Consider the following 18,763-nt stretch of genomic DNA (forward strand, 5'->3'; position numbering starts at 1 on the left):
GACACGGAGGTGGGGCGGGCACGGCCCCTGCACTCGTGGGGCTCACAGCGTGCTCGGACAACGGGAAGACCTGGAGGACGCGGACGGGAGGCACAAAGTGCTGTGCGAACCCGGGGGAGAGAGGGCGTTCCCACCAGGGCAACTCGAGAAGGCTGTCTGGGAAAGGGGACTGGAAGTTCAAGGGCAAGAAAGCCAGGAGAGGGCGGGGACGAGAGCTCGGAGGCGAGGCAGCCTCAGCGAAGGCCTGCGGGCAGCAGAGCTGGGCATCACCATCACCTCCCGCAGGAGGCCCCGGTGGTGCTGTGGGAGGTGCTGGGAGGGAGGGAGCTGCTACCTGGCGCAGGGCTTGCGTTAGGTGGCAGCTGGGAGGGAGCGTGGGAAGGAGTGGGGGGGGGGGGACTAAAGCAGGGCCCTGCCCCCTGCAGTCTAGCGAAGAACTTGAAACGGGGGGCTGGGAACGGGAGGGAGACACGTCTCACCCGCTGACTCAGCCGTCCTCAGCCGGGTCTGATAAGATTGCCAGGCGCTCCGGACAACACGGGAAAAACCGTGATAGCGCAGAGGAGGGGAGCCCTTGACGTTCTGTGTGTGTCGTTCCCACTGTGTGGGAAAGAAAGCCTTTGACACTGTGTATGGTCCCAAGGTCTAAAGGGGAGGGGGAGGGGGAACCTACAACCTGACTAAGGTATCTAATCCCTGAACCCCCCAAACTGGCACACTCAGACTAGCCGGGTGCCCGCTTGCAGCTTCTGGCTCAAGTGGGTAGAACAAACTTACTGACTTTATTTCCTCCATAATGAATACTTTAGTGCCTCGTTGGGGCACTCAGACGAGCCCGGCGCCTGCTGGCAGCTTCGTGCCGCTGTGTGTTTCATAAACAAACTTGTCATCTCATTTCCACTGGACCCGCGGTCTCTCGCCTGAATTCTTCTCTTGGGAGCAAGGCAAGGACAGAGGAGGGGGCACCCCTGACTTGAGTCTCCCCGGGAACACTTGCATGGAGCTAGAGAATTTGGAACTTAATTAGGGAGGACCCATCCAGAGATTCTGGGCAGGGGAGAAACATGGTCAGCGCACGATGCTGTGTGTGGCTTTTTACCGCTCTGTCCGGGGTCCCCACTGCCTCACACGGTGCGGGCTCTTGCTGTGTGCAGCTGGACATGTAAAATGAATGGGCCGGGGTCCAGGGGTCAGCCAGGCTGTTGTAATTGGTCAGGAAGAGGGCGGGTGTAATCACCACGTCACAGGTGGAAGCGGCTGCCTTTGCTAGCTGCACTGGGGCAGCGAGTGGGGAGGGGGAGACGGGGTTGCCCCAGGAAGGCGGTGCACGGGGTGGGGGGGGACAGGGTGTGTGCAGGGGGAACCGACGACTTGGGGAGAAGGGGAATGAGACTCCCAACTCTGTTTGGGACTGTGTTGTGCTGCAGTGCCGGGAGGCTGTGTAGTAAGACATTTATTTCCAAGGCCAGGGCATTCCCGAGCCCTCTGGGTTCCTTAGAGTGGCACCACGTTCCTGGGCCTGACTCTGTCCACCCATGCAGGCTTGTACTGGTTACCTGTCTGGGGTTTTCCTTGCACTCCCTAGAACGACGGGGAAGCCCCTTGTCTCTTTAGGGGCCTGGGAAAGAGCAGCCCTAAGGAGCAAGAGAAGGCAAAGAAAATGCTTTAGAGGCGTAAGTGCTTGGAGGTGACGTGACCTGATTTACGCGCTTTGGGCAGGGCAAGCTTCACCATCCACCTCCGCTAACCGCGGCGTGGACGGACTGACCTTCTGCTTAGAAGCCAGGCAGTAAGGAAAACAGGCGTGCACAGGTAAACCACTAGTAACTGGGGAAATGAGCCACGTCATCAGAGGCAATGTGCTTCCGACGGAGGCGTCTGCACCGCTCGAACCCTGGCGGGATGAGTCCGCCCAGGCTGCGGGTAGTCCGAACGATAAGGGACTCTTTCCTTCCTTCCTTCCTCCCTTCCCCGCACTGTTTTGAGCTGCGGATCCTGTGCAGCAGACTCGCTCAGAGGGTTTATCAATCCGGAACACGGTGGCTTCCTCCCCTTCCCAGTCCCCTCACCAGTGTGCAGACCCGGAACTCCATCCGGTGTCCCCTGCCCCACCCAGGCTGGAGCCCGGTGGATCTACCCCTGACCTGGCTGGAGCGCGTGGGACGGTTGAAACGCCAACGGCCCCCAGGTGTCCGGTAGGCGCGCGCACAGGGGCGGGCGGGCTGGCGGGCTGGCGCGTCCCTGGCGCGCGCCCGGGAGTGACCGTTGCGATTGGGGGTGGGGAGCGCCCCGCTTCGCATTTCTGGAAAAGCAACGGAATGCAGTGAGGTGGAAAAGGCGAGGTGCCAACCGACGAGGGCTGTGCGACGCCCCTTCCATAGGATGGGTGCCCGGACGGTGTGTGCATGCGCAGCGAAGGGCCCGAGGAAGCAGGGTGGGGAAGGCGGTGGAGAGGGCTCACCTCGGACAACGCCCATCTCTGGATAACTAACACTGTGTTATTTAGATCGTAATCCTGTAATTGAAAAAGAGCCGGTGCTGGGGAACCCTGGGTACCCCCGCCCACCCGTCAGTGGTGGGGACCTGCCCAGGCTCCCCGCGCACGCGCACAGGAGGAGTCCAGTAAACCGCCTCCACATGCGCCCTCTCCTCCCTCCTCGCAGCTCTGCTGCGTCTCCTCCCGCCTCCGCCTCAACAGCCCCAAAGGCCTGGGCGGAGGAGCCTTCTCTTCGTTCTCAGGGCTCGCAGACTCACCTGCAAAACCCAGTCGTCAAAGGCTGCTGACTCACCGCACCTGACGTCGGCGTTTGGCATGAGCTGATAGAAATTAAGAAAAATATTTACTGTATGTTTCTACTCTCTCCTAAGCAGTTGTACCATGGTGTTTCTTTTATATGACCACGTGATGTTAACTATTTTAAGTTTGCATTTGGAAACAATTTGACTTAGAAGAAAGTTACCAACATGTTACAAAGGATTCCATTGCGTACCCAGCTTCTGTGAATGTTCACATTTAACGTGACCACAGTATCCAGACAAGGATTATAACCGGGAAATTGGCATCACTGCTGGCTGCTCTATAATCTAAAGATATTGCTCAATTTCTTACAAGTATCCTTTTTGTCCTGGTCCAGGAGTCAATCGAGGGCCTGACAATGCATCTAAGTGTTGGTTTCTCCTGACCTGTGACAGTTTCTCACTCTTGTTTCATGATGGACACTTTTAAAAAATTTTAAAAATATTTTATTTATTTATTTTTAGAGACAGTGGAAGGGAAGGAGGAGGAGAGGGAGAGAACCATCAGTGTGTGGTTGTCTCTTGCTCACCCCCTGCTGGGAGCCTGCCCTGGCCTGCAGGCCAGGCATGTGCCCTGACTGGGAATTGAACTAGCGACCCTTTGGTTCCTGGGCTGGTGCACGAGCTACATGAGCCAGGGACACAACTGACAATTTTGAAGGGTGCTATTGGCCAATTATTTTTTTTAATGTACTTCAATTTGCGTTTGTTTAGTATTTTCTCATTATTAAATTCAAGATATGTATTTTTGGACAAAATACCACAAAAATGATGTATGCCATCCTCAGGGCATCACATGGCAGGTGGGGTGGGGTGGGGTAGGGTGGGCTGGGCACGATGTCAATGTGTCATTTATGGTGACAGTGTTTGACTACTTGGTTCACGTGGTGTCTGCCAGGTTTCCCACGCTAAGCTGGGGTTTCCCTTTTTGTATTCAATCGAAGGAGGCAAGTGTGCTCACTGATGACACTCACTGTAGCATTCACGACTCCCGACAGCACCAGGGTGATCTGATTTATCATCCTGATGCTAAAGTTCAATTTGGATATTTAAATGCAGTGACATTTTATTTTTTAATTTTTTAAAGATTTTTTAAGATTTTATATATTTTTAGAGAGGGAAGGGAGGGAGAAAGAGATAGAGAGAAACATCAATGTGCGGTTGCTGGGAGCCATGGCCTGCAACCCAGGCATGTGCCCTGACTGGGAATCGAACTTGCAATGCTTTGGTTCGCAGCCCATGCTTGCAGTGACATTTTAAATGAAGATATTTGACTAATCTTCTACTTTACATTAGAGAAAAAGGCATTGGGAGGTTGTGTGACATGCTGTAAAATTAGCGGCTAAAATAGAATTTATGAATGTAGGATAGAGAATTCTAAATGAATAATTCACTGTTTTTAGTCCTTGTAAAAACTTGGATTTTAAAACCCCAGTTTACATGGATTTACAAGCTCGTCCATTGATTTGGTTTTTAGTACTGCCTTATTTGTACCTGTCCTTATAAATTGGTAAATGTAAAATGGTATTTAAAAACAGAAGAAAAAAAGTTTCACTATTATTTCCAACGTATTGCTGCTTTTAGTCGGCATTTGCAAAACGGACCCTTTAAATCAACAATACGCGGGACTCCCATCCAGTGCTTCACTTGACTCAGCCTGACTGTTTGCTGAGAGGATTTTCCCAAAGGGGGAGCGGGCGCTCCTTGGCACGCGCTGCACTCAGAGAGAGCGGACTCCTGGCGGTGGAACTGGGAGGCGGTTCAGTCCGCGCGCTGTTCCACTATCGGGCGCTGAGATAAGTCTCCTTTGCAGATGAACTTACCCTGAGCGGCGTGTTCCCTCACTTGTATCGCTGTAGGTGGGAAACTGGCCTGAGATTGGGTCCCAGCCTCGGTGCCAATTCTTCCTGCTTTCAGCGTGAAGGAGAGGGAGTTTAGTTTCTTTGTTTGTTTGTCTGAATCACTGACTCTTGAGTATCTGATATCTTCGAACACTGCACCCCGAAAAATGCACAAACCCACAGGCTGCGTCAGAGCAAAGGCACCCCGAAGTCACACAGGGGTGGGCGGGTGGAGGGAAAAGCCGCCGCCAGACGCCCGAGGTGTCCCAGTTTCCCCTCCCGCCGTCCGGCCGCCCATCTGGCCCCTGCAGACCCCTCCCTCAGTCCCCGGCGTCAGCCGGTCCTTAACACTCAGCCCAGTCTGCCCAGTTTTTCTGCTGGCTCTTCGCTGGCTCCGTCCCCAACCTGCTGGGGACCGGCGCTCCGCGGCCCGCGGGCCGCGCGCGCGGGGAGGACGCCGCGAGCGCGTGAGTCAGCGCCCCCTGCCCCGCCCCCGCGCATCAGCACAGGGTTCCCGTCCGTTGAGGACGCGCTGGGGGCGCGCGCACGGGGACTGTCCCCGAAGGAGCGAAGGCCGGAGTTACCGCCCCCCCGCCCCCGCGGCCCCTCCGAGGCAGGACGGGGTCGGGGAAGAGGCGTCAGGACCCGTTATAACGGAACGTCTCGGTTTCTGGACGTGGGAAGCGCGTGAACTCCCAGAGCCCGCTTCTCGGCCCGCCAAGCCCCGCGGCCCCCGCGGCGGGGACGGTCCCGGCGCCCGGCCCCGCTCGGCCCGCCACCGTTCGCGGCAAAGCTTGGCGCGCCCGGGCGCGCCACCGGGGACGCAGGGCCGCACGGCCACACGGCCGCCTGGCCGGAGGGGCGGAGCCAGCGCTGCGTAGTTCGGGGGAAGCCCTGCGGCTCTGACGTCACCTCAGCGCTGGCCAATGGGAAGCCGGAGAGGGGATTCCCGCTCTGGCTGCCGCCCCGCCGGCTCTTTAAAGGGTGCCCGGGACTGCGCTCTGGCAGCAGTGACTGGAGCCGGGGAGCCGGGCCTGCGGGGTGAGCCAGGACCGCTCTGGGATACGAGACGCTAGAGGTTTGGCGACTAGGCGTCAAGACTGGTGCAGGCGTGGGGGACAAACCGGGGACACCGGGAGCCGCCCTGAGAGCGTGGAGGCTGGAGCGCGCCTCCCCGCGGAGGGTCCGTGCGGAAGAAGAGGGGCTGCGGGTGGGGGAGGCGCTTTGCATTCCCGGCCCCAGGCCCCCCGCCCCCCCAACGGGGTCGCGTGCGGGGGGCACCTTCGTCACACCTGTGTGGGACGGAAAGGTAGCGCGCGACTCTGAACCCCGACCGTGACTTCGACTGGCGCAGTTTAGCTCCAACCGGAGGTTGCTTTGGAAAAGTGAAAGCGGAGGAGGATCTAGAAACATCCCCACCTGACGTGACTTTCCTAAACGGCTTTTCTCTCCCCCGTTACCCCTCTTTTCAGAGAAGGCCGTGCCCGCGGGGGCTCGCCGAAGGCGCGAGGAGCGAAGTCAAGGCACGCCCCCCCCGCCCCGCGCAGGTGAGTGTCCCGCGCTTGCACCGGTTTCTGTATTAGATTTGACCTTGGACAGACGAATGCTGCTGAGGAAGGCAGCTGTGGGAAGCACGGGCTGATCTGAAAGTATGGAAACATGGTATCATTAACTTCTGAGTCCGATCACGTGCTAAAACGCACGTGGCCAGGAGCCAAGGACCCCTGGCAAAAACAGTGGTAAGGACCTTGCATCTGAATGGCGCTGCCTTAGCTTCCGCCTCCACAGCAAAGGGCGCCGCTTGGATGCGTCAGGTAGGCATGCACCGCTCGGGGGTCGCGCCCCTGCTCCTCCGACCGCGTCCGGCAGCTCGCCCCCAAGGGACCCGGGACGGCGCCCTCTGGTGGGCAGCGGTGGCATCCCCACGTCGCGCAGGCGAGCACGGCAGTGGTTGTGGGGTTGATTTCACGCAGCGCTTCTCCTTGGAACCCGGAGGCCTTTAGCTCCCTCCTCTTGTGGTCAGAGTGACCACGAAACAAATCCAAGCGCTTTTTTCTTATCTCTCCCACGCGCACAGTCCTCGTGCACTCACTCCCCCTCTGCCTAGGCTGGCAGCGCGCACTCTTCTAACCCCTGCTCACAGCCTCCCGTTTCTAGCGCATCACCGTTCGCTCACTTTTCTGCTCTTTAGACTCTTCTCCACTTGAGGGGTGACACAGTAACGTGGACGCACGCCTGCACGTGCAGAACGCAGTGACGAATAATAGCCTGCCATGGGCACACACTCACGTGGCGTGTACGTTCTTAAATTCCCTGAGTTCTTTAATATCGATTTCCCCAAACACAGCTGAAGATTCGTCCTGTGCCCAGCTTGTGTAGTATTAGCACCTCGGCACCTCAGCGTTTCACTGCGGAGCACGGGCAGCCGGCCTTGGAGCGGCGCACAGAAGCGACGGGAAAGACCAGAGTCAAGTGCGACTTCAAGCACCCGCTTGTCCTGCAGGAACTGTCTTCACGTCCAGGCTTTTAATGGGGAAAACCTCACGAGTGAGCAGTTCAACAAGGTTAAGTGAAATGTTGGTGTTATTTCTCACAGCGGTTTTGGGGGGACACACTTGGCGTGTGAGTTCTCTTTGGTGCCACTGTTCTGAGGTCGAGGTTCCACCGCCGTGTTTCACACCGAGAGCCTGGCGGCCTCCGGGGCCTCGTGGCCTCGAGGAGCAGTGGTGGCCCGAGGCAGGCAGGCAGTGTGTTGTTAGCTGGCTGCGCTGGGTCAGGCCGGCAGCCACAGCCACCCTGCCACTTGCTTCTGGACACATTCTTCTGCCGGTGAGCGAGGCCCACGGGTCACTGTGTGCGATGGGCTGGCAGTGTACTGTTAGCTGGTTGGTGTGCAAGTGACATCAGCTAACACGCAACTGCTATCTTATTGCATTCACGACGAGCACCCGAGTGCAGTTAAATCTGTAAGCAGTGTGTGTACACGCACTTTTTGCTATGAACCAGCAAGTGAGTACCATGATATAAACGGTTGCTGTTCAGTTACCCGATTGTAATGCAATAGACAGCTTTAGAATGGTAGAGGAGCTCCTCCAGTTATTTAAAAAGTTCCCAGGTAATAATTTGGAGTCTCTAATACTTGTAGGCAGTATTAAAATGTTTGTGAAATTCAATATTTATTTTATTTTTTATTTTTAAAAAGATTGTCTTTATTTTTAGAGAGAGGAAGGGAGGGAGAAAAACATCAACATGTGGTTGCCTCTCACACACCCCCTGCTGGTGACTTAGCCTGCAATCTGGGCATGTGCCCTGACTGGGAATGGAACCAGTGACCCTTTGGTTCACAGGCCAGTGCTCAATCCACTGAGCCACACCAGCCGAGGCTCAATATTTATTTTAACTAAAAAGCTTAGAATCTAATGACAATTTGGAATAAAAGCCTGAAATGTTTCCCCAAGGTTTCAGCTGTCTCGGTGGTCTGCCACCAGGTAGGTGGGCGGCCTCCGCACAGCGTTGGCATTATTCTCTAGCCACGTGCGTGCCTGCTGCGGGGGACTGGGGCAGCCTGCCAGACGGAGGCGTTTCCAGTCGACCTGTCGAGACAGTTGGGGTGTTGGGGTGCAGGTGTGGGCTGGGGTGGAATGATTTGGAAAATGAGCCTCATTTTTTCCCTCATCTTCAGCAAGGTCACAGACTCATATTTGGAAGTGAGCACGAGCTTTAGCTTGTGGAGGGGAGCATGGACTGTACAATGCAATTTTAAATATTTCCTCACTCCCTGGCTGGCGTAGCTCAGTGGATTGAGCGCAGGCTGAGAACCAAAGCGTTGCGGGTTCGATTCCCAGTCAGGGTACATGCCTGGGTTGCAGGCCATGGCCCCCAGCAACCTCACATTGATGTTTCTCTCTCTCTTTCTCCCTCCCTTCACCTCTCTAAAAATAAATAAATAAAATCTTAAACAAACAAATAAATAAATAAATATTCCCTCACTCCCATGAGGCCACTCGGAGCCCAGGAACAGAGCCGGCTGGGCTGGGCCTGACACGGAGCGCGTGCCGTGGGCCCGGCCGCAGGTGCGGGGAGCTGGCCGGGGGGTTTGGGTGACGCGTCCCCCCCCCTTGAAGGGGCGTGAGAAATAGACCCCAGGCTCTCCTCACTGGGTTGTAAGTCATTGGTGAAGCAATTTTTATTCTTACCTTATTTAAATGTCAACATTCTAGAACCGTGGGCGAAGAAAAAGCCTGTAATTTCATCCTTATGCATCTTGCTGTTCCACAATCTCACCCCCTCTCGGTGGTGGCCAGTATCACTCCGTTTGCAGCATCTTTGTGTGTGAATACCGCTTCTGTGTGAATATCGCTTTCATCTTGTGTTTTTAAAGGTTAAATTTCAACATGTTATTTTTTTCATAAAAACTCAGCTTTTGATGAAAATAAAATCTACAGAATGCAGAAGGTTTGGCCTTTTGTTTTAATGTAAGCTGAAGCGAAGACACAAAACGCCACCATTCGCACTCAGTAAAGACAATGGGTGCTTAAAGCCGTTCTCCAGCTGCAAACCGTCGCGCTGATGAGAAAGGAGGGGAGGAATGAAATCACGTAAACAGAGGGAAGGGGTCGTGGGTAAGGAGGAAACGGAGGACACGCATCCGGAAAGTGTTTCCACGGGAGGGGGGTGGGGGGAGACAGGGAGGGCCCCGGGCAGCTGGGGGGAAAGGGTGGGCGGCCCTGCAGGTGGTGCCCCAGGTGCTCTTCCGCGCCGTGGAGGGGTGGGTGGGGGTTTGGCGATGGCAGCAGCCGTGGCAACAGCAGCGGCCACGCCTCCCTCGGCCGGGAGGGCCCCAGCAGCCCAGGCCCTGAACAGCAGGAAGAGGAGAGCGGGGAGGAGGGTGGCGGGCAGTCTCCAGGCGGGGCAGGCAGGCGTTAGAGCCGGATTCCTCCACGGCAGAGAGGGAACCAAGCTGAGGGCGAACGCGGGCAGAGCGTCCCCCTCGCTGCTCCACCCACTGGAGACTCGCCGTCCCCCTCGCTGCTCCACCCACTGGAGACTCGCCGCCAGTGAGCGGGATGCAGGGACCGGACAGCCCGGCTCTGTCCCCGCGTGTGAAGGCCCGGCTTTCCAAACACAGCCCGTGCGCTCCGAGAGCCTCGAGAAGGCGCGGGGACACGCAGGTGCGGACCCTCCTAGGCTCCGCCTTCGACTCTTTCACCGCCGGGCCCGCCGACTCAGCGCACCTGCGCGCACTCTCACCGCCGCAAGGGGGCGTCTGCCCCTGCGTGAGCCGGCCGGGGGCTGGGAGCCAGCCCGCAGCCGTTCGGACCGTCCTCCTTCCTCGCCAAGGTCTGCAGGCCTGTGTGTCCCCTTCCACACTCCCGCTCCCGCCTTCCCGTCCAGCTCTCCCATGAGAGGACTATTCCACAGGGCCACGGCTCTCCTCCACCAACTTGGCCCGTCGCTTTGCTGGCCGATGATGATGCGGCTGACAGACAGAAAGGTCGGGACTCGGGGGGGGGGGGGGGGGTAGAAAGTTTCCTGTGTCCCCAAGAGGCTCAGTTCAGGGCGTCTGCAGTTGCTCCCCTCTTTCCATGAAGAGCGTTGGCGCTTTGGGGGTGACCCTTAGGATTTCAGCCACCAGGATGACGTAGCATTGAGTTCTTTCTCCAAGTGGCTAGTCTAGTCTGAATAGGTCAGCAGCCAAAGATCACCAATAAGGATTCAAGTTCAACCATCGTAGACTGATGGTCTTTTTCTTACACTTGGGATTTCCACTCAGATATACCGACTCAACTGTTAATACTGTACTCACGGAATTTGAGTTTCTCCCGGAAAATAATAAATATTGAAAATGATGGCTCTGGCTGGTGTGGCTCTGTGGATTGAGTGCTGGCCTGAAGACCAAAAGGTCGCCGGTTCGATTCCCAGTCAGGGCACATGCCTGGGTTGTGGGCCAGGTCCCCCATTGGGGGCATGCGAGAGGCAACCACACACTGATGTTTCTCTCCCTCTCTTCCTCCCTCCCTTTCCCCTCTCTAAAAATAAATAAACAAGATCTTAAAAAAATAATGAAGGCTTTTTCAAATGTTATGATAATGTCATTTATAAATGACTCTTTGGCCGGATGTAGTAAAACCTACTATGAACTTGTCCCCAAAAGATGAACGAACAAAATCCTGTATATGAAAAAGACAAAAATATGTAAGGATACGGATCTATGCGTATATACATTTCACAATGTTTATTTTGTGTTTTATTACATAAAAATAGTCCTTTACAGTGGGCTGCTGTGGACGGGTCAGTCGCACCCAGGGTTGTGGCCTCAGTGGTCTAGCGTGCTGGTGTGTCCATCCAGGACGCTCCTAGGAGAGGTCAAGTTGAACAACAGGCTCTTGGGGCAGAGTGGTGACTGTGTATTCTGAATAGTTTGGTGCAGTCAAATGGAGTCTGGAGTGTGTTTCGTTTTGATTCTTTGGGCTTCGGGCAACGTCCCTGTGGTGGAGACGTTCATCACCATCACTGGCACGGTGACAGAAAACCATCTGTCAGCGCCACGCGTGGTTGTCGGAGCACCTAGAACAAGAGCAGACCCTCAGGGAGACGGCCCCGTGTGCTGGCCGCCACACTGGAGTGAGGCCCCGGCGTTGTCAGAGATCCTCCCTTTTCTTAATGATCATCTGTCGAATCAGATCCGCTATCTCAGGCCTGATGGCCTCGACGGGCTCCTCGGGCCTCCAGGACCTCACGACTTGGCCCTCGGGGTTGACCAGGTATTTCCAGAAGTTCCACCTTGGCTCCTTCTTGGAAGAATCTGCAAAGTCAGAATATATTTTCACGAGTGTGATTCTATTCTTTGCCGAGATTTCCAATTCTCTCAGGGTCTGCACGGGTGACAACTTCAGAAACAAGTCCTGGGGGGTGGGGGGGAGGTGCCACCACAGCAAAACAGGACAGAGAGCACAACCCCGAATGAAGCAGAACTCGAGGTCTGAGGGGCAGGTCCTGTACACACATGCGGAGACTCCACTAACGCACGATTCTGCCACCCAGGGTCACGAAGCGGCTTACCTCAGATCTGTTGCTCTAAACAACACAAAGTTTATATTGCCACTCACTGAAAACTTCCAGTTTCCTGGCATGTTTAAAGATAAAATGATATTCTAGAAGTCCTTTGTAAAGGGAATGGGGGGATCGCTTTTCATATGAAACATACCTATGTTTTTAACATAGTGACATATTCCACAGCTGAAAATGGTAAGTGCTAAATCATATTATTTTGAGAAACTGTGACATCCTTTCGATGCATCTGAATTGACATATAAGAGGTGGGTTTTCCCGTTTATATCCAGGGGGTTACGTGCATTATTACCGACTGACACGAGGAAAACCGCAATCACAGCTAAGATCGACCGAGTGCCCACCCTGCGCCCAGTGATGGGGGCTCAGTGCTCCGAGTGGGTCCCTCCTGCACCCTCTGCAGCACCCCTGCCAGCGGGTGTCACTATCATCACCCCCATTTTGCAGATGAGAAAAGTGGGGGCCTGGACTCCAGATCCCAGAGCTAGCGGGGGGCAGAGCCGGGAGCCACCTGGGGACCTTGTCCCCAGCCCAGGCTCTGCCACCTCCACAGGGCACAGGGCGGAGCCAGCTGGCGTGGGGAGGAGGAGGGCCAGCTCTTCCCTGTCCGTGCGGGACTCGGTGTCTGTAGGACGCCTGATCGGAGGGGCCTCTGGGTTTGTGGTTTCGGGGCTTAGGAGACACAGCTCACTCAGGGACCGGAGATGGAGTGAGAAGGGGCCAGTGGGTTTTAGGGAGAACCCTGAGCACCCATAGGGTTAAGGGTGGATGGACAAGGGCCACCTGCCAAGGAGGAGGAGAAGGGACCCATGGGGAGTCAGGTGCCAAGACCCACTGGGCTCAGAAGCCGGGGCAGCGATGTAGGGAGGAGGTGGAGGGGGGAGGGGAGGAACCGTGTTGCCTCCTCTGGAAACAGGGAGCAAGCGGCTGCGAGGACACCCCGCCGGGAGGCGTTCAAGGTGGGCGAGAGCCCACGAGGGAGCGTAGGCCGGAACCAGTAAGATGTGGCCCAATGCCTACTTCTGCACGCTTTGCTTTGCACGCGTGCCGAGCGTTTACATCGGTTCCTCCATCCTTAGAAGTAGCGCCTGCTGAAGCAAGCATCGGCGACTCAGCGGGGGCAGAGCACGGCCTCAAAGCCTTCCTCGGGTCGTCCCAGAACAGCCGCTTTCCACAGCAGAAAACGTGTCCAGGGCACGGCTCTCTCCAGCTGGGGCGCCACCTGTGTGCCAGTGAGCTGCCGCTGCCCCCGGCCCCCCGGCCCCCGACCGTGGCTGCAGCCCCTCCGCACAGGTCTGGCCACTGGGCCGGGATGCGCCCCCACCTGCCTCCTCACCCAGGCCCCTGGGCAGCCGGCACACCTGCACCAGGCTCGGTCACGCCCAGGTGGGCCCACTGAAAAGGCCTGATTGTAATTGGGCCATCGTCACCTGGCTCCGGGACGCGCTAACAGCTAACATCACGTGACCTTTGCGACCCCCATGGGGACAGTGGGGTTTGAGAACCTTTGTAGGGATGGAGGGTCCCAGGACCCAGGGGCGACGGTGCCCCAGCACCCCGCGGCGGTGACTGCGAGACTCACGGGCACCTGTGCTGGCTGCTCTCTCCCGCGGCGCACCTGGAGCGCCCTCTGCTGGTGTGTGGGACGGAAGCGTCCTGGCCGGATGAAGAACTCCAGGGACCCGCAGCAGGGACAACGGGAGCGGGGAGATTCGGCATGGGCGTCCTTTAGGACGGTGTCCGACCCAGGGTCAGCGGTGTGTGCGGCCCTCCTCTCACTATTAACACGCTCCTCCACACGGTCTTAGGAGGCAGGCGATACTGACGCTCTCGTTTTGATAGGGGCTTAAGACTTGGGAAAATTTAGCTCAAGGTAAATAGTCATAAATCTAGCAAGTCATGTGTACGTTAAGTTTTTGTTTCAGTAACTACAGATCAGGCCCATCCTTGCCCCTTGAGAATAAGCAGCTGACCTCCCGGAGACATCTGTACCAGGAAGAAGCAAGCGACCACGCTTCCCCCTTGGAGGCAACTGTTGATTTTGAAAGGCTTTCGCTGACACCTTGTTTGCCCTCCCCCACCCCCTTATAAAAGATCTGGCCAGGAAAGAAAGAGTAAGATGGTTTGTTAGGGTATGAACCCGCCATCTTCTCGGATTGCCGGCCATCTGAATAAAGCGCCCATAAAAGATTCAATCGCTGTCACTGCTTATTGGGTTTGGTAGTGACAAGCAGCCCGAACGCCGGTGTCTTTTCCGGTTACAGTTTCACACACGAGGCACCAGGCACAGAGGAGTTCGGTCGTGTGCCTGAAGACACACAGCAGAGCAACAGAGCGGACCGGGGCCCAGGCGCATGCCCAGCCACTGACCCTCACTCCCTTCAGGCTGACTGACCCTGGCAAAACCTAGGATTTCTGCAGCCAGTGGCCTAATTGTAAAACTAGACCAACACTGCTTCCTAAAAGAATCCTTATATTTTGTTTTGAACTTTAGCAAAACCTCAGCAAACTGAGTATTACTCATCCTTGAGGCCAGCTCAGAAGTGAGGCACCACATGGCCACCGCAGGGAGGATGGAGCCACAGCGCCCTGCCTGTGCGTGAAGAGGGGCCCCCTTACCAGTGGGGGTGGGGGACGCCTCCCCAGAGGCTACTGAGGTGAGGGAGAAGACGCCCCATGAAAATAGCTATGCCCACGCTTCCAGTGTGTTTTTCAGTAAAATGATCATCAGGAATAAAACTCGGTGGGCCAGATCTATTTTGCCATTCCCAGCATTCAAATGTTCAGCGTCCCAGCGTTCAAACATAGATTTCGGGAAAGCCAAACTTCTAGAAAGTCCAACAGGATGAAATTCCGGCTCGTTGGTCGTCTTATAAAACTTCCCCACTAAAACATTTCAAATGAAACTGGAAAGCCTGCTTTGGATACACTTGTTTAAAAAGGAAAAGCAACCACCATACCTAACACAAAAACAAAAGCAAACTAAGTAAACAACTAGAACAGGAACAGAACCACAGAAATGGAGATCACATGGAGGGTTAGCAACAGGGGAGTGGGAGGAGGAGAGAGGGGAAAAGGTACAGAGAATAAGTAGCATAGATGGTAGGTAGAAAATAGACGGGGAAGGCAAGAATAGTGTGGGAAATGTAGAAGCTAAAGGACTTACAAGTATGACACATGGACATGAACTAAAGGGTGGAATGTGGGTGGAGGGGGAGTGCAGGGTGGAGGGGAAAGGGGACAACTGTATTAGCATAATCAATAAAACATATTAAAAAAATACAAGGGAAAAGCAACGCGCAACGTTACACTGGGGAGGCCAGACTCACCAACGAGGAACCTGAAGGCAGGCTCCGCCTCGGGTCCCAGAATCTTAATCTTGTGGAAGATGGGGAAGGTGACCCCGTAGTTGCTCCTCACGAAGGCCGCCACGTCCTGGCTGGGCCGCGGCTCCGCCTCCCCGAACTGGTTGCAGGGGAAGGCCAGCACGCTGAAGTGGAAGGGCCCGAACTCTCGGTGCAGCTCCTGCAGCGCCCCGTAGTTCTGGTCTGTGAGCTGGCACTCGCTGGCCACGTTGGCCACCAGCGTGACCTCCGGGAAAAAGAGCAAACCCGGCCGGAAAGTGAGGCGAAGAAACAGCCCGAGAATCCTGCCGGTGGTTAAAAACCCTACACTGTCTGGGCAGAGAGGAATACAGCCTAGGAGAGGGGGTTATTTCGGACTTCTAGGCACACCCGGCTGTACTCAACATGGTAACCGGGGTGCCTGGCTGAGACGCCTTTCAAAAAGCACCAGGGACTCGCGATGGTTTATTAAAAAAAAAAAACACAACACATAATACATTCCTGTTGTTTGGTTAATGTCTCCATGTTCACATTGCAAACTGCATAGGAGAATCCCCTAAACCACTTCAAGTAGTTAGTTCAGCACATCCGTGAAAACACTAAAGAAAGCAGTTGAGATCATCAGAGGTTATCAATTAGAAGCACAAAAACTGAGATGGCTAAAGTGATGTATCAATCCCATTCCTGTATTATAAACGATAACACAAGCGTCTAACCGAGAAAATCGGTTCCAGTACGAGAGCACACGGAGAACGTGGCCGAACAACAACAAAAAAAAGGCAATAAAAGTCGGAGGAGGCGACTTACTTTGCCTTTAAACTTTTCCAGAGACACGGGTCTTCCTTTCGCGTCTTTCACTTCGAAGGCGTAGAAGCTGTTGGCCCGCGGCTTCAGGAACTTCCGCTGCAGGAGAAAGAGCGTCGTGGTGCACAGCGCCATGGACAGCAGCACGGCGAACACCCGCGCCCTGGGCCCCGAGCACCGCCCGGGGTGCACGGCCAGAGGCTCCATCTTGCAGGGCTCGGGCTCCCGGCGAAGGCGCCTCCGCGCGCTGGAATTCGAGGAGGAGCTGAAACTCGAAACCCCGCGTGTAGCGGAAACCCAGCAAGGACCGACTAGCTCATTTCCCTGTGGGGGCGGGGCGTGGGGGGTGCAGGAAGACCCTCCGCAGAGCGGGAAGGGGGTTCCAAGGAGGCAGAGAGCAGAAAGAAGGCCACGTACTTCTGATGGCAGCTGCAGCTTCTGCAGGAGAAATGCGGACGTGCTGGGTTGCTCTCCGCCACCCTCCCCGCAGACGTCCTCTCACCGGCAGGTGGCGCTCGTGCGCCGTGCGGCCGCCGGGGCTTCGCCGCAGAGGGCCCGGCCCCTGCACCCAGAGCAGCAAGCAGGTCAGAGGGCAGAGCTGCAACGGGACGTGGGGCCCGCAGGGCCCGGATTTTATGTGGATGGACGTTCAACAGGCTCCGTGAGTTCAAGGGACCCGTAGAGGGAAGGGCAGGAAAACAGCCGAAAGGCTGCCTACCCTGACGCACCTCGCTAAGGCAGTGCCGGGCGAACCCAGCACAAAGAGTGAGCAAGGGCGCCTTTAAAAAGTTTCTCTCTTTTCCTTTCTCTTTCCCCTCTCTCCAGAATGAGTTAAAAAAAAGAGAAACATTAAATGAAACAATAAAGAAACATCCTCCCAAGGCGCTGATAACACTTGAACAGCATGAGGCCAGAAATGAGCCCGTGGGGGTGGAGCCGGGTGCGGGGAGACCACGGGGCGGTCCACCTGCTGCTCTCCCTGTCGGGAAGCCCCGAAAATGCTGAAAATGCCCGCCCGTCCACTTTGGGAGCGCTTTTCCCCTTTGTCGCGCCTTCCCTAGGTAGCTGGGCGGTGTCGGTTGGGTTGGGGAAGTGTGGTGGCTCTTCTCAGTGCCCTTGACCTGGCCCCAGCCATGGGCGCTTGGAATGCTGCAGGGACAGGTGTTGCTCCGCTCACCGCGCTCCCGGGTCCTGCAGACACGCGTCATTACGCCCCCTGCGGATCCGACAGCCATTCTTTCCAGCGAAGAAGGAGGAGAAGGGAAGGAGGTGGTTTGTCTCCCGGCCCCGGGTTCCTTCCTAAGTCCCCTGTGACCTTCCAGTCCGAGGCCCTGAAGGGAGCGGTCCCCCCGTTTATTTGCTAGGGAACCTTTGGGTGCCAACAGGTGTCCTGTACCCGGAGGACAGCGAGAGGAAAGACAAAGCGCCTGGTCTGCGGGCGTCTGCCGCGCAGTGGAGGAGAGGAAGGGGATGGGAGAGGCAGAACAGGCGCTGTCCTAGCCACGTGGGCTGCTGTCTCAAAACTCCGCAGCCCGCGTGGCCAAGGAGCAGGAGCGCATCTCTCACGGTCTGCAGGCTGGCGGGCGGGCTGAGGTCGGGGTCCCCAATCTGCGGGGTCAGGCGAGGGCTGTGTTCCGGAGTGCAGACTCCCCGTGTGTCTTCACCAGCTGGAAGGAGCCAGGGAGCTCTGGGGGTCTCTGGCATGGGGGCCCTACTCCCATGAATGAGGGCTCCGCCTTCACCACCTGACCCCCCCAGAAGCCCCACCTCCTAACACTGTTATGGGGTGGCGGTGGGGGGGCTAGGTCTTCAGCGTGAGTTCTTGTGGGGGCGCACAGACCTTCAGGCCCAGCACCCGCAGCAGTCCTGTAAGCGCAGGCTGGGGGGACCCGTGGGCTCAGCCTGGGCGGGTGGCTCTGGGTGGCCGTCTGTGCACTGTGGGCTGTGTACGGGGTGGGGGTGCACACGGCCTGCACCTGGGGCCTGGGGCCGATGTCCTTGCCCAGCTTGTCCTTGCTGAAGCCGGAACCTTCCTTCTCCAACTCCGTGTGAGGAAGAAAACAAGTGCCCGCTTCCTCCGGCTGCGGGCAGTTTGGGTAAAGCGCCCTCCCCCGCGTCTTCCAGCACCGGACAGACCCCGTCACCAAGGAGATGAGGCGGAGTTCCCCTGGGGGCCCCCCCCCCCCGAGAAGGGCTGCGCACTAGTTCCCAGAGGCTGACGTGACGAATGAGCACACTCAACTCTGGGTCGTGGAGGCCGGAGCTGTGACGCGAGTCCCGTGGACAGAAACCAAGGAGCACGTGGGGCGCGTGCTGGGGGCAGAGACTGAGCGGACCCTCCCAGGACTCTGCTCTCAGTGGCCCCGAGGGGACTGAGAGACGGGGTGGGGCGTGCGCCCCGAGTGTCTGATCGGAGGCAGCGGGACAGCTGTCCCCCCCACCCCGCCCCTGCCGGGGACCTCGTGTAGGAGCAATGTCTGCCTGCCTCCCCCACACCTGAGGCCCTCCCTGGCAGCTCCTCCCCCGTGGGCCCTCCTCGGCCCACGCGGCGCCTGCTGGCCCGAGCCCGCGGAGCGGTGGGGTGGGGGCGCCCCGTGGGCGGAGGGCAGCCCCGGGGGCCACGCGTGGGCAGAGCGTCCCCGGCCCAAGCCGGCCGGTTTTCCTTCGGGGGCGGGCGGTTCACACTCTGGGGGCCACGTCCGCCCTGAGCCTTCTTCGTCTTGCTCTCTCCCTCGTGGAGGTCTCTGTGTCATTGGCGAGGCTGTGGTTGTGGTTGGAAAATGACTGGTCCCGAGCCCGAGTTCTGCGGGGACCTTGCGAACAGAACCCAAGGTGTGTTTCGTCCGGAAACCCCACCCGTGTGACTCCCTCGGGGGCCCAGCGGGGGTGCTTTGTGGCGGGGGGCTC

The 18,763-nt window shown here is 57.0% G+C and overlaps 1 protein-coding gene across 1 annotated transcript; it reads right to left on the reverse strand.

Annotated features, from left to right (window-relative positions):
- Positions 1-10,907: 10,907 nt before the first annotated feature.
- GPX8 (glutathione peroxidase 8 (putative)) lies at positions 10,908-16,236 on the reverse strand. The gene is made up of 3 exons (XM_028527261.2): positions 15,860-16,236; positions 15,038-15,299; positions 10,908-11,442 (listed from the first exon to the last, which is right to left on the reverse strand). The coding sequence occupies exons 1-3, from the start codon at positions 16,061-16,063 to the stop codon at positions 11,279-11,281; spliced, it is 630 nt and encodes a 209-aa protein (XP_028383062.1). The 5' UTR covers positions 16,064-16,236; the 3' UTR covers positions 10,908-11,278.
- Positions 16,237-18,763: the final 2,527 nt, after the last annotated feature.

The sequence above is a fragment of the Phyllostomus discolor genome, chromosome 3, assembly GCF_004126475.2.
Source record: "Phyllostomus discolor isolate MPI-MPIP mPhyDis1 chromosome 3, mPhyDis1.pri.v3, whole genome shotgun sequence".
NCBI classification, from domain to species: domain Eukaryota; kingdom Metazoa; phylum Chordata; class Mammalia; order Chiroptera; family Phyllostomidae; genus Phyllostomus; species Phyllostomus discolor.

Coding starts and splice junctions, on each gene's coding strand:
- GPX8 (XM_028527261.2), bottom strand. CDS start 16,063: ATGGAGCCTCTGGCCGTGCACCCCGGGCGGTGCTCGGGGCCCAGGGCG. Junction 15,300..15,859: donor TGGAAAAGTTTAAAGGCAAA/GTAAGTCGCCTC, acceptor TTTTTCCCGGAG/GTCACGCTGGTGGCCAACGT. Junction 11,443..15,037: donor TGCCTTCAGGTTCCTCGTTG/GTGAGTCTGGCC, acceptor CTGACTTTGCAG/ATTCTTCCAAGAAGGAGCCA.